The sequence below is a fragment of the Xyrauchen texanus genome, chromosome 1 (genome assembly GCF_025860055.1).
Source record: "Xyrauchen texanus isolate HMW12.3.18 chromosome 1, RBS_HiC_50CHRs, whole genome shotgun sequence".
NCBI classification, from domain to species: Eukaryota; Metazoa; Chordata; class Actinopteri; order Cypriniformes; family Catostomidae; genus Xyrauchen; species Xyrauchen texanus.
This window is the reverse complement of record NC_068276.1, coordinates 28,580,784-28,595,663: the sequence shown is the minus strand read 5'-3', so window position 1 is coordinate 28,595,663 and position 14,880 is coordinate 28,580,784. Positions and strand designations below refer to the sequence as shown.

The window sequence follows — 14,880 nt, the reverse complement described above, 5'->3', positions numbered from 1 at the left end:
TGAAGTGCGCAGTTAGGTCAGTGCTCGTGTTTCTTCAGGAGAGTGCTCGTGTTTCTTCAGGTTTCTATCGTGGCCCACCACAACACGGTAGACGGAAAGCCTCTTGGTAAGCACGATTTAATCGTCAGGTTTCTAAAAGGTGCCCGGAGGATAGCTCCCTCCCGGCCTAACCTGTTCCCCTCCTGGGATCTCTCGGTCATTCTTACGGGACTCCAGAGACCCCCCTTCGAGCCGCTTGACTCAGTTGGACTCAGGGCCCTCTCTCTCAAGACCGCCCTGCTGATCGCGCTCGCTTTCATCAAGAGGGTCGGGGACCTGCATGCGTTCTCTGTTAGCGCCGCTTGCCTGAAGTTCGGTCCGGCAGACACGTTCGTGATCCTAAGACCGCGACCGGGCTATGTGCCCAAGGTTCCTACCACACCCTTCAGGGATCAGGTAGTGAACCTGCAAGCGCTGCCCTGGGAGGAGGCAGATCCAGCCCTTTCACTGCTGTGTCCAGTACGTGCCTTACGTATCTACCTGGACCGCACACAGAGCACTAGACGCTCTGAGCAGCTCTTCGTCTGCTTTGGGGGACAGCAGAAAGGGAATGCTGTCTCCAAGCAGAGACTTGCCCACTGGGTTGTCGACGCCATTTCCCTGGCTCATCACACCCAGGCCGTGCCCCCCCTTTGCGGGTCCGAGCCCACTCCACCAGGAGTGTTGCGTCCTCATGGGCACTGGCTAGGGGCACTGCCCTAGCAGACATTTGTAGAGCAGCGCGCTGGGCAACACCGAACACTTTCGCGAGATTCTACAATCTCCGAGTTGAGTCAGTATCGTCCCGTGTTCTCTCAGGTACCGAGCCCGTGAGAACTCGGTGGCACGCCCACGATCTGACCGGGTGAATCGCTTGCATCTAGCGCCCTTCCCCATAACCAGGGGAAACAGAGCGCCTTCATTCCCAGGAGATCTCAGGTTTGGGACACTGGTTGATTCCTCCCTAGCCCTCGTGGGTCGCAGTTCAGTGGAGGAACTCGCCGACCCAAGCCACTGCGGGTACTGCAAGCTACCCTGCACTGGTATAGGTGCTCCACAGGTAAGACCTCCTTCGGACTCCCCCTGTGTGTAACGCCACGGTTCTGTCCCCTCTGGCGAGTGGACTCCCGTACTTCCCTTAGGCAGTCACGGCTGCCTCGGTTGCCGTGCTGTATGTTCCCCCCTCTATAGGCTGGATCCACCACCGCACCAACTTTTCCACATAGGCCCTAAGTCAGGCCTCTGATGGTTTAGCCACTTAAACTTGCCTCCCCTCTCGGGTAGGCGTGGCCTCCGTAGGGTCTTCTCCGCCCTGAATAAGGGCTAAGACCCCCTTCCCTCAATGCGTGTAAGGGCCCCGGCCTAAGTTGCTCTATGCGAGAAACATAGAGAGAAAAGATCAGGGAACGGAGGTTACATACGTAACCTAGACATTTTCACGTGACTGAGCTGTTGAACCCCACATGAAACATGATGACACATTATAGTTGTCCGGTACGGTTCCGTTCACACAGCACAGGTTTGCCGAAAATTCGGTTGTGAGAACTGAAAATGTACTGGTTTTAGTAGGTTATATGATACAGATGCCACTCTCGTAATAGCCCACCTGTGTGTGAACGGAACCGTATTAAGTACTCAAATATTGACAGACAACTGTATTCTGCTGCTGTGTGAACGTGGCCATTGAGTTGCAGATTTGTTTATTTCACAATGTTATGACCTTATAGCCTTTTCCAAGGTACCTTTATTGAACCACCCTTTCAGTATGGTGTGATGACATCAATCTCTCTTTGAATGTCAGCAAGTCTATGGAGATGATTTTGGATCATAAGGAGGGCATGCCCCTTTTTACATCAATGGGGTGGAGGTGGATAGAGTTAAAAACTACCTTCTAAGTTCCTTGGTGTCAACATCTCTGATTATGTCTGGTCCCTCCATTTAACACTGATAGTGAAAGCAGCTTGTGGATACCTCTCCTACTGTACATAAAACATTTTGACTTACTCTATTACTTTTTGGTATGGCAGCTGTTCTTTAACTGACCGCAAAGCTCTATGGAGAGTGGTGAGAAGAGCAGAGCTCTTCATTGGCAGAAACGATCAGGCAGATTGTCTGAGGAATCATCAAGGACAGTATTCACCGTGCACATAATTAGTTTCTGGTACAGTCACTTTTCTATCACTACTGTTATTTTGTTACTGTATTGTTGTACAAACTTGACTGCGTCAATTTTAAATGAATTACAGTGACTGAGGAAGAAAGACATGTTTTGGATAGACGCATAGCCATTGATTTGTCAGTTGATTTTATTTCCTGAAAATGTGGAAAAGGGTTCCATTATATTAAGAAGTACTGGTAAAGAGCATGAAGGGACTTGATTAATACAGTAGTAATATGTCATCTGGATATTACACAAGTTTTTGTTCCTCCACCTGCATGTACACTTCTTGGGTATTTTCTTTGGAGCAAGTGGTTATTAGAGCTAATGTATAAAGGATTGGAGTAAGAGGATGGGTGAAATCTAGATAGATTAAACATAGATGAGAACATCCCATTAGTTATAAAAGCCGCTTAAGGATTGGAGTATAGAATTTTAACTGATTTCACAAGGCCTGGACCAAAACCAAATTTCTCCTCAGCAATAGAAAGAAACCGTTCCACCCCATCAATGCTTTTTCTGCATCAAGTGATATTGCAGCATTGGGAGTTTTTAATGAACCCCATTATATCTCTATGTATAATATGAGATAGAATGCTTTCTAGTCTCAAGGCCAGTAGCTTTGGTAAAACATTTATTCAACATTTAATAAACTTATGAATAAAAATGAGAAGGATAATTTCTGTCTCTATCCTTTTTTGGAATAAGTGATACCAATGTGCCATTAATACTGTCAGGAAATGTGTTCCTTTCAATTACCTCAGAATATACCTAATTTAATACAGGAATCTATATATATATATATATATATATATATATATATATATATATATATATATATGAGAGAGAGAGAAATTGATACACGTTTGTGGAACTCTGTCAGATACTGGCACTGCTCATTGGCACTGGCACTGGTAGCCATTTTTTTTATTTTGCCCTCATCCTGATTTCTTCTGTTTTTGTGTAAATCTCATTCCAAATTGTTTTAAAAAGTCTGACAACAAAAAAAAAACAAAATCTGAGTCGCGTGACTCCATGCGAGGTTCGGATGTGTGAATGATGAGCTCTGCATACTTTGCTATTTTTAACACTATTAATGTCATAAACCAGTGAATTTCGATACACTCTTTTTCATAACTGTTCTAGGAGGACAATATGTCAAAGAATTAAAAATCCTCGGGCTCTGGAGACATTCTCAAGCTCATGCCCCTGAGCAGCATGCCACAAGACTGGGAGTCGATTTATTTGGAGAAATTAAGGAATTTCAGCGAGAAATGTTGAACATGTCGGCGATGCTGACTTGAAGGATCTTGCTGTAATATGTTGATTGATCACTGCCATACAGATGAAATTCACTGAGGTGGTTACAAGAGTGGGGGATGTCGAGAAACAGATTATCTGGAGTCATCGGAGAGGGAATTATCTGCTAATCCGCTTGCAACAAAGGTGGATTTGGAGCATGTCTGGGAGAAGTTGGAAGAAATGTAGAACCATAGCTGGTGGAATAACATCTGTATAGTTGGAATTCCTGAGGGAGCAGAGGGTCAGGATATGGTGAAATTCCTGGATGGGCTCTTTCCGAATCTGCTCAACATAACAGGCCATAAGCTGGAAATCGAGCGAGTTCACAGGGTTCTGGCTCGAGTCCGGGAGTCCGGCTCGATCAATTTTGGCCAACTTTCTGAGATCATCCGATAAAGATCTCGTGTTACGCGAGGTGAGGAGTAAAGGAAGGATTTCTTGGAAGAACCACAGCATTTTCTTGTTCTCAGAATTTGCAAATTCGACAAGAGAGAAACTCTTACATCAACGGAAGGTCGTTTTTACAGTGATGTTCCCGGCCAAATTGAGAGTAGATGCTAAAGATGGCCATACATTATTTACTTGTCCCCAGAAAGTGATGTCTTTCATAAAGTCAATGGACTAAGTTATTTTGTAGTACTCCGGTTGCAGCCGAATGGACCGACTCCCTGAACATCCACTTGACTGTCCAAGGAAACGGAGCGCCTTTTTCGTTTCATTTAGAGCTGTTCCACCTTGCGGCTAGAGTTTGTTTTGTGGAATAACATTCCTTTGGGATAGTTGTGTGGATGAATCTACATGTTCTTTGTGCTTATGCCTCCTATTGGCTGGAGTTTGTTTTGTGGAGTATTTCTTGGAAGTCAATGGAGTGATTAGGTAATTTGTTGCACTCATGTAGCAGCTGAATGGGCCGGTTCACTGAACATTCATTTGACTGAGGAAACTTTTTTTTGTGCTGGTTCCACCTAGCGGCTGGAGCTTGTTTTGTGGAGGACCTTCGGGAAAGTTATGTAGATGAATCTACACATTCTTTGTGTTTATTCTGCCTATTAGCTGGAGTTTGTTAATAGATTATCTTTTGTTGTGTATTTCTGTCTCACAAAATATTTATAGAAACACTGAACTTGAGCAATCTGACGGCAAACTTGTTGTGGTTTTGTAAACATACATGGGCTGTTTGAGTTTAGAGGTATGCCATTTGGCACTTTTTTTTTTTTTATATCTAAACCCCTCATTGATCGCTCAATTAGAATCATTTTAGTCTCAGAACACACCCTGGTAAGTTTGGATGTTTTGCCACATATGGAGAAAAGGAAATTATATAGTTGGCACTTTAATGTATCCCTTTTGCAAAATCCTGAATTCCAACAAATACATTTTTCAAAGTTTATATGGAGACCAGCTGGGTCCTCAGTGTCCTCTTTGGGCATGGCTTGGGAGGCACTTAAAGTGGTTCTTGGGGGCCGGATCATACAGTATGCCTCATTCACCAAAAATAAAATCACGAGAATTCGTGGAGTTGGAAGGGAATATTAAAAGTGCCGAGCTGAAGCGCCAAATGTCATCTGATGGCCTCGGAGAATTGACCCGATTGTAATTGACCCGATCTGTACTATTTTTGGGAGTAGCATACACCCCCCACAAAAGCGGCAGACACTCTGGGAGTGGCTATTACTGCTTTTAGAAAGGGTCATGAGGCATCAAGTGTATTACTCCCTGCTAATTCAGAGTCTGGGGGACAGAGCTTTAACTTCTATCAAGAGATTATGGGAGAAAGATTTAATTTTATTGGAGGAGGAGGGAGTGTGGGCTAGGATTCTAAACAACATGAAGTCTGCATCTAGAGATGCAAGGGTGCGCCTTATGCAATTCAAGATTTTCCTAGATTCTATTGGACCCCTCTAGATTATAAAGGCTTGGTCTTAAAGACACACCCACCTGCTGGTGATGCCAATCAGAAGATGGAGACACAACCCATGTTTTTTGGTGGTGTGATAAGATCCAAGAATTTTGGTTGAAGGTTCAGAGATTTACGTGACGTTTTGGGCACTCAAATTTAATTTTGCCCCAGACTCTGTATTTTAGCCAATGGGGCGGTCATCAATATAGGGAATAAACACAAAAAAAAATTGGGTCCTAACCAGTGTCATGATTGCCAGACAAATTGTTTTAAGGGGATGGAAGTCAGCTGGAGCATCCCCATTTCAGGAGTGCTGCTCTGAGATGGAGTGGGTGGTGGCTTTCGAACAAGGGCCATCTAGAAGACTGGGGAATTTGGACTCGTTTTTGGGGAAATTGGGCATATATTTGTTGTTTTTGGAGGGCCTTCGGGGAGGGGCAGTGGAGAGAGAGGTGTAGTTTTTATTGTGGGTGATTATTATTATTATTATTATTATGGCTGTCGATTTAACGCGTTAATTCAGTGCGATTAATTTTAAAAAAAAATAAAGAGTTTCAAAAATTAACGCAAATCACACTTCCCACGGACTATAACAAGGAAGAGTCCTGAGAAATGCAAGCTTGTAGTACCACCTGTTTACTCCAGAGGGCAGTAAGTGTTTCAGCTGTATGAGATACTCACAGTTTATACAGTGAAGAAAACACTTCAGTAGGCAGAACAACACAAACATGCGTAAAAAAAAAAAAACACAAACATGCGTTACGTTCTTGCGTTCAAGGGATCTCAAGATGTGTTTAAAGGTTGAGTATTAAACTATATTTAACTTGAAACAGTGACCTAAACGTTTTATGTTTATGATGCAACTCACCCGAGACACTACACAAGCATGTCTGATGCTGGATTGAGATGGTGCAAAATTTGAAAATTACCCATAAATATTTAATCACAAATAAAATCAAAGAAATTTCATTCAAACTTATTTATAAGTACTACCTCACTAATTATTTTCTTGAAGAGAGATTTAATTGTGATGTCGATATATTCTGTACATTTTGAGGAAAATTTTTTTCATTTATTTTGGAGTTGTCCCTACTCGACTTGTTTTTGGACTGATTTCTGCAAGATTGTTAGAGATCATATCATTCCCAGCTTTCAACTTTGTTTTGAAAATGTTATTGTTTGAAAATGTTATTTTGAAATATGTTGTTTTTTTAGCTATGACTTGTCTCTTCATAAGGAATATTATATGATTAATGTTCTGCTTTTGTTGGCAAAGTTTAGTATTCATAAATGTAAGTATGGTGGTTATAAACCATTAGTTTTCAAAGGTTCAGCAATACCTAAGAACAATTTCCAATTTGAGTAACAAGAAAGTTGTAAATATGTAAACAATTTGAAATTTTTATTAAACTGTTAATTTATTTTCCTTATTGTTGTTGTTTGTTTTAATATACCTCTTGGCTCTAGATGTAAATGAATTAATAAAAAATAAAATAAAAAAGATGTCTGACACAGGTGTACATTGACTGGTCCTTAAATAAGCCCTCATAATAAATCTCCAACTGATTGACAAATTCAATTGTGAAATGGATTGCTGTGAACTGTGTGCCAATGATTGACTTATGATCAATAATATGGTAGTAAACAATACATTGTATTCTAAAGCCGCCTTTTTGTATTGTCTTATCAATGATTAAGAATGTAATGCATTTTAATTATCTGATTTTTATATATATATATATATATAATATAATTTTTAAATATTTAAAGATAACTATGTATAGTTATATATTGAATTATTGTTATATAAGGGGCTTTTTCAGCAAATATTTGTATATGCGATTAATCACGATTAATTAATCGGGACACCATGTAATTAATTAGATTTTAAAAAATTAGCGATTGACAGCCCTAATTATTATTATTGCTTTATTTTTTATTTTTTGTGTGTATATATTCTTATATGTGACCACATGAATGTTTGTTGTGGGTCAGGGTGTGGGGATTGGTAGGGGTAATAGTGCGGGTTAAATTTGATTCTGTTTATATATGTTTTTCTTTTCTAATGTTTAATATATGAATCAATAAAACTTGTTAATCACAAAAAATTCAAACAAAATCTAACATAAAACAAAGGCAATCGAAGTAAACACATAATACAGTTTTTAAATGATAATGTCATTTATTGAAGTAAAAAAGCTATTCAATACCAACTGGCCCTGTGAGAAAAAGTATTTGCCCCCTTAGTTACTAAATCCCCAAATCTATGAAACTGCATAATATAACTTTTTCAGCAGCATAAAGTTGTCTAAAATGTTTCACCCAGTAGCATACTATGCCAAGATTGAAAGAAATTCCAGAAATGATGAGGAAATAGGTGAAAGGGTTACAAAGCTGTTTCAAAGGCTCTGGGACTCAAAAGAACCACAGTAAGAGCCATTATCTCCAAATGGAGAACACTTGGCACAGTAGTGAACCTTCCTAGATGTGGCCTACCTTCCAAAATTCCTCCAAGAGAACAGTGACGACCAGGAAGTCACAAAAAAGCAAAGTACAACTTCTAAGGAGCTGCAGGCCTCTCTTGCATCAATAAAGGTCACTGTTCATGACTCCACTATCAGAAAGACAGGGCAACTTGCAATAATTGAGGGAAACATGAAATCTGCTCTCTACCAGAAAATCCTAAAAGAAAATGTCTGGTCCTTTGTCCGTGAGTTGAAGCTCTAGCACAACTGGATTATGCAGCAAGACAATGATCCAAAGCATAGGAGTAAGTCCATCTCTAAATGACCCAAAAGAAGTTAAATTAAAGTTTTGGAGTGGCCTAGTCCTGACTTGAACCCAATTGAAATGCTGTGGCAGGACCTTAAATGGGCAGTTCATGCTCTGAGACCCTCCAATGTGGCTGATCTAAAGCAGTTCTGCAAAGAAGAGTGGGCCAAAATTCCACCACAGCGTTGTGAAAGACTGATCTCCGGTTATCAGAAGCGTTTGTAGCTAAAGGTGGCACAACCAGCTATTTAGTTTATGGGTGATATAGGTGTTGGATAACTTTTCTGCTTCAATTTTTTTTTTAAATATTGGAAAACTCTATTTTGTGTTTACTCAGGTTGCCTTTGTTTTATGTTATATCTCTTTTGAAGATCTAAAACAATTTAGTATGAAAAATACACAAAAATAGAACAAATCAGGAAGGGGCAAGTACTTGTCACAGCACTGTATGCTCTACTTCTTGTACTTTCTTTTTTCATCCTGCTAGAGGCATCTACACTGTTGCTAATATCTGAGTTGAACAATTGGTGATCTTAATGTCTTCATTTATTGAATTCTGCAAAGGCTTTTGCTTCTAAACTAAACATCTTTTCCATGAGCACTAAAATATGGCACTTTTCGTACCACTGTCTCCTTAAGATGATTCGCTGATGTTTTCCTCTTTTGTAAGTCACTTTGGATAAAAGCGTCTGCCAAATGAATAAATATTAATGTATAATTAATCAATATATATTTCTGTTCACTTTTAATCTTAACTCAACATGTGCATGCTATGACCCATTTACAATCAACAGGTGATTAGAGTCAACTTCAAGTACAGAAGTATTTTCCTGCTTATGATGGGTGACCCACGACTATTTATATTAGGGATAATGTTTACAAACTGTCTATCCATAATGGATAGAAGTAAAAATAATAATAATAATTTGCTCCTGCTGTGCTCAGATGCAGATGTAGAATGCAAAAATGTTGTTATTGTGCCACACATTCGGCATCCTGCAGACACAAACGCTTGTTCATACACTGCTCTACATTTGTCCACCTATTGCTGTGCTGGCTGTAGTGCCCAGTCATGCAATAGCAAGTAGGTCTGTCAATCAGAGGTGCTCCACATGCGTGTGAGCGTGAGAACTATAGAATACATTGTTGTCTTTGGATAGACTTAGTGTTGCATGTGTGGGATTGACATGACACGATTTAACTAAAATGTCTTAAAATATACATTTTATTTTTAAACAAACAATGCAGTAGAGTGCACTGAGATTTCAATCAGTGCTCAAACATTTCTTCAACATTTCCTTTGAACATATGGTGTGAATGGAAAAAAAAGATTTGTTTGTAAAATTCAATTTTACAAACATACAGTGTTTTTAGAAACATTTACTTCAGAAATTAATGTTCAATTCAGGGCTTTGAAATGGTCAGAAATGTGTGCATCATAAAGGTCTGCCTCAAATTTGCAAGTTTTGAACAGCTTGTTGTTTGTACGCTTTCACAGCTATGGGTTCTTCTCTCGACCAAAAAGGACAAATAATATCTCTGAAGGACACCAATATGTTCAGAGATTAGTTTTTCTGTGCTCCTAGTTCATAGTAAATTTTTGAGTTATATGTTGTAACACTTTACACAAATGCAGTATGTGACATTGTGAATGATATTAGGCAATGTCCAAGCACATGGAAAAAAGGTGTGAAACATTTATTTTGTGTTTTTTTTTTTTGTTTTTTTCAACAAGGTAACTTGTTGTATGTGTATCATCAACCTCAGGAGGTCAAATAAATATTGTATTAGCTGTTTTATTTGCTATTCATTTTTTGAGGTTTGTCAGTTTTGCAACCCTTTTACCAAAATTTGGAGCTAAGTGTAAACAGATTTAAACCCTGATTTTTTTTTGTTAATTTCTTGAAATAAAGATTAAACAAACATTTAATAGACAATATTTATTTAATAATCAAATAAAATAATAATAAAAATCTAAATTATAAAAAGCTACGTCTGAATGAATAAAATGATTGCAATTTTCACCTAAATTAAGTTATGTAGTAAGGCCTAGTTTAGGACCAATTGTTGCTTTGTGCTCATTGATAAACTTACAGTATATTTCTAATAAATTAAAGTACTTTTATATATATTAAATACTTAAATACTATATATATATATATATATATATATATATATATATGTAACAGGATTGTTGATTTTATATAGGATGAATTCATAATATTTTCCACTCTGGAAGAGATCATAATTTACTAGTGTAGTAAAAATATTAGGTTTTCTTTTCTTTGTGATTTAATAAATGCATCAAACAATTAAAACTTACAAATACATAAAATTTTGATAATAGATTATCTTAAGAGAAATTCTTAATCACAAAATGGAAGTATTATAAGGCTATGAATAGGAAATGAGTATGAAAGTCTAGCTTAGAGAAGTTGCTTTTGATTTATGTACACGATTAGTTGGAAAATGTAGTGTTTTCTCTCAACAGTGCATAGGTTTCATGCATTAAAAACAAAATATATATTTTTACATGATTTCTATTGTATGAAAACAAGTGGCATGCTTTTTCCTCGAGGGATGTCAGATGTTAAGTGTGTGGAGAGCGTTTTACTGCAGGTCACTCCACTGCCGCAGTATGTTGCGTAATCACAGCGTGTGTATTTGTTTAGTCATATCATGAGTGTTTCATGCCTTTGGCACTGCACACAGTCTACTGCTGGTTTCACTGGATGGAGTACAGTTCAGAGAAAAGGTTGTGTGCTACCCATGAGCGCGCACTCACTGTCACCAGCGCTCATATGCAGAGGTGATAATGTACTTGAATATTGTGAAAAATTAGGCTGGTATTGTGTAACGGAGAGACATGCACTATGTGGGCAAAATCTGTCTTCATAAGGTCTTTTAGGTAAATGCAAATGAGTGTGTCTTTTGAGCTGCTTTAATAAATATGGGAACCATAAGTAACCATGCTCATACACCCTGCTAGAGATCAGCTATGCTTTGATGCTGCTCTTTTTACTAGGGCTTAGTGTTTTAAACCAGGTTCTGGTACGTTGCACAGGATGATGCTTTGAGCTGTTGCTGAATTTAGTATCAGGAATGGAAAATGTTGTCAGTGCATGGAAACTCTCTTACAACTTCATTGATGCCCAGCTATCTGTTTGCAAGGGCACAGTATAATCAGTGATGATTTGATTGGATCTCTGCCATGAGACTCCCCACTGGATTGAGCACAGAGGAAGTCCTCAGTAGCAGGGGTCCATTGGGGTGAGAAATCACCCTCCTGTAAGTTACAAACATTGCCATTTCACAAACTCAGCAGGTTCTCATAAAGTTGGTGTGTGTTTATGTGTGTGCGAGAGAGAAAGGAGACCCAATGGGCAATGTCTCATATTAAAGAAATATTTTACCCAAAAATGAATGTCCTAATTTACTCTCATGTTTTCCCCCAAAACCATATGACATTCTTTCTGACACAACAGGAGATGTTATAATGAAAATGGTAGTGGATATTGCCTCTTTTTAAAGTTTAAAAAGCACTCAAAAGTAGACATGCAATAGATTTTGGTGAAAAACAACCTGAAATTTAAAGGGATAGTTGTCCAAAAATGAAGATTCTCACCATTTACTCACTCTCATTCCATCCCTGATGTGTATGACTTTCTTGTTCTGCAGAACAAAAAGATTGTTTAGAATAATATTTCAACTCTGTTGGTCCATTCAATACAAGTGAATGGTGGCCAAAAGTTTGAAGGTCCACAAAGCACATTAAGGCTCTATAAAAGTAATCCATAAGACTCCAGTGGTTAAATCCATGTCTTCAGAAGCAATATGAAAAGTGTGGGTCAATATGCAAGTTCTTTTTTTACTCTCAGTCTCCACTTTCTCCTTCACATTCTTCTTTTGTTTATGACGATTCACTGTCTTCTTGCATATTGCCGCCTACTGGGCAGGGATAAGAATTTATAGTAAAAAAGGACTTATGAATTGATCACCCACCATTTCTCAGCCACATCTATCATATTGCTTCAGAAGACATGGATTTTAACACTGGAGTCTTATGGATTACTTTATGCTGCATTTATGTGCTTCTTGGAGCTTCAAAGTTCTGGTCATCATTCACTTGCATTGTAAGGACCTACAGCGCTGATATATTGTTTAGCAGAAGAAAGAAAGTTATGCACATCTGGGATGGCATGAGTGTGAGTAAATGATATTCAGTTTTGGGTGAACATCTTGAAGTCTCACGCTTATGAGCACAATGAGAGAATCTTATTCACAGTTGCTCGCATGTGCATGCAAGAACAATTTTTTTTTAGCGTTAAACAAGACTCTTGGAATTGTTCTTTTTGGTAACAGTGGTGAACCACCTATATGTTTGTTTGTCAAATAGAGTCATCAGGGATATCAGAAACCTTGGGATGCTTTGCCAAAAACATTGTATGGTAAAGCGCAGATATCCTTAAAGAAATATTCCGGGTTCAATACAAGTAAGCTCTATCGACAGCATTTGTGGCATTGTATTGATTACCACAAATATTTCAACTCGTCCCTCTTTTTCTTAAAACAAAAGCAAAAATCGAGTAACACTGAGGCACTTACAATGGAAGTGAATGAGGATCATTTTTGGAGGGTTTAAAGGCAAAAATGTGAAGCGTATAATTTTATAATAGCACTTACATTAATTCTTCTGTTAAAATGTGTGTATTATTGGAGCTGTAAAGTTAACTCATAATTTTTGTGATATTATTTTGTTTACAGCTTTTTCTCATCATGGCAACAAAGTTGTAAAATGTAATATAACTTAACACAAAGCATATTTATGTCTTGTGGCTATACTCTTTAAAACAGTTGACGGATTGGCCCCATTTACTTCTATTGTACGTTAGTGCCTCACTGTAACACAGATTTTTTTTTATTGTTGGGAAAAAGAGGTACAAATCTTGTGATATTCAACACTATGCCACAAATGCTTTCTATTGAACCTAACTTGTATTGAACCCGGAATAATGGCTTTATGAGATTTCATTGAAGTTTGAATATAAGAGAAGTGGCGAGAGGGCAGAGAGGTGTTGTAAAGGTGATGTGGGGTGACTGTCTATTGAACCTATTCTGCATTCTCTCCCTAACTGTTAATGGCTTTTGAAAGTAGGCCAGTGTCTGATTTATTTTGCGGCACAGATCTCTCTTACCTTTGCAGGACTACTCACTGTGGCAAGTGTTTTCATTTTTCACTCAGATCCACATGCAGATGCAAACATTTGTTCTCTCGCATACTAATAAGGTCTCATTTGGAATTGTGCTGACCTTTTTTGAGCCTGAGGCTTAGTGGCCTTATTGTCATATATAGTCAGAGGTAGTTGATTGCACTCAGGGACACTGCAGTTCTTGTTTTGCTGAATTTATTAGCCTCGCTCTACCACTCTGTTCTATCTGCCTTATAAAGTCCCTCACACATATACTGTATCTTTGCACTGTAGCTTTCATCCGTCTGGCTAGTAATGCTGTGTGTTTTCCATATTTTTGTGTACTAGCATGTCAGAGCGGCATTTGCTGGCTTGTCACACACACACACACACACACACACACACACACACACACACACACACACACACACACACACACACACACACACACACACACACACACACACACACAGGGATGCCGAAGGGTCAGCTTCCACTTTAATCTAGGAAATAATTCCATTTCCCATTAGTGTAATTAATTGGGAGCTTACTGCAGCACTAAAACATTGAAGACCAATGTGTGCTAAACGTGTGCTCGTGTACAGAGGGTGCTGAAATAGTGTTATGACTGGCCGATTAGCATAGTCGTTATAAAATTATTGCCTCTCGCTTGACATGACTGACAATGGGAATAACTGCAGGTTAGTTTCTGTCCAGATTGCTTTACACCCCTGAAAGATTTCCATTGTTCATTGAAAGTAAGTTGAATGATGTATGTTTGCCCCCCCCAAAGTCCTCCTAACCTAAGGCTCTACCAGTCTCACATCTGTGTCTTTCTCTTCCCCTCTGTCCCTCTACATTCTCTCACTCACTAATTAGAGAAGCCTGTGTCAGTTGAACTAAGCTGTGGTGCTGGTCCAGTCCATGTGGTTCTGGAGCCTGGTGACCCTCTGCTGCTGGAGTGCCACTTGGGGGCCAGTGAGCCCCCACTCAACGTGACCTGGCTGCGGGATGGATTGGTCCTTTCTGAGAGCCAGACCATCTGGCCTCTGCTCAATGGCTCCCTGCTCATTCTTCCCTCATCCATGGATGGTCAGGCTTCAGCAGGTGTGGAGGGAGGGTACAGCTGCCTAAGTACCAGCTCGACAGGAACCCTTACCAGCCGGGCTATCACACTCCATCTTGCCAGTGAGTATGAATGTGTAGCCCGAAAAAGCTTGTTTACTCTGATTCAGCTGCAGCAAACACCAGCTGTGGGTGTTATGGCACTTTTTCACTGCACCTTACGGTTCGACTCGACTCTACTCGCTTTACTTTTCTGAGCTCACTTTTCCACTGCAGTTTAGTGCCACCTCAACGTGGGTGGGATTATAGGCTGATCGCCATAGTTGCGCCGCCTCTACTGCCGTGACATCATCTTAAATGCGACACAAAACAATAAACAATAACACAACCGTTAGCTACTAGCTCATTGTGCTGCATAAAGCAGTTGTTGCATGGTGATTTTACACAAGTGTAACAGTTAAATTGGCCTGGTTATT

The 14,880-nt window shown here is 39.3% G+C and overlaps 1 protein-coding gene across 1 annotated transcript in view; it reads left to right on the top strand.

The window, feature by feature from the left end:
- LOC127648899 (immunoglobulin superfamily DCC subclass member 4-like) overlaps positions 1–14,880 on the top strand; it is a 101,305-nt gene that overhangs the window by 18,247 nt on the left and 68,178 nt on the right. The window contains exon 2 of the mRNA XM_052133725.1: positions 14,219–14,527. Within this exon, the coding sequence (XP_051989685.1) occupies positions 14,219–14,527 (309 nt within the window). The remainder of the gene's footprint in view (positions 1–14,218; positions 14,528–14,880) is intronic.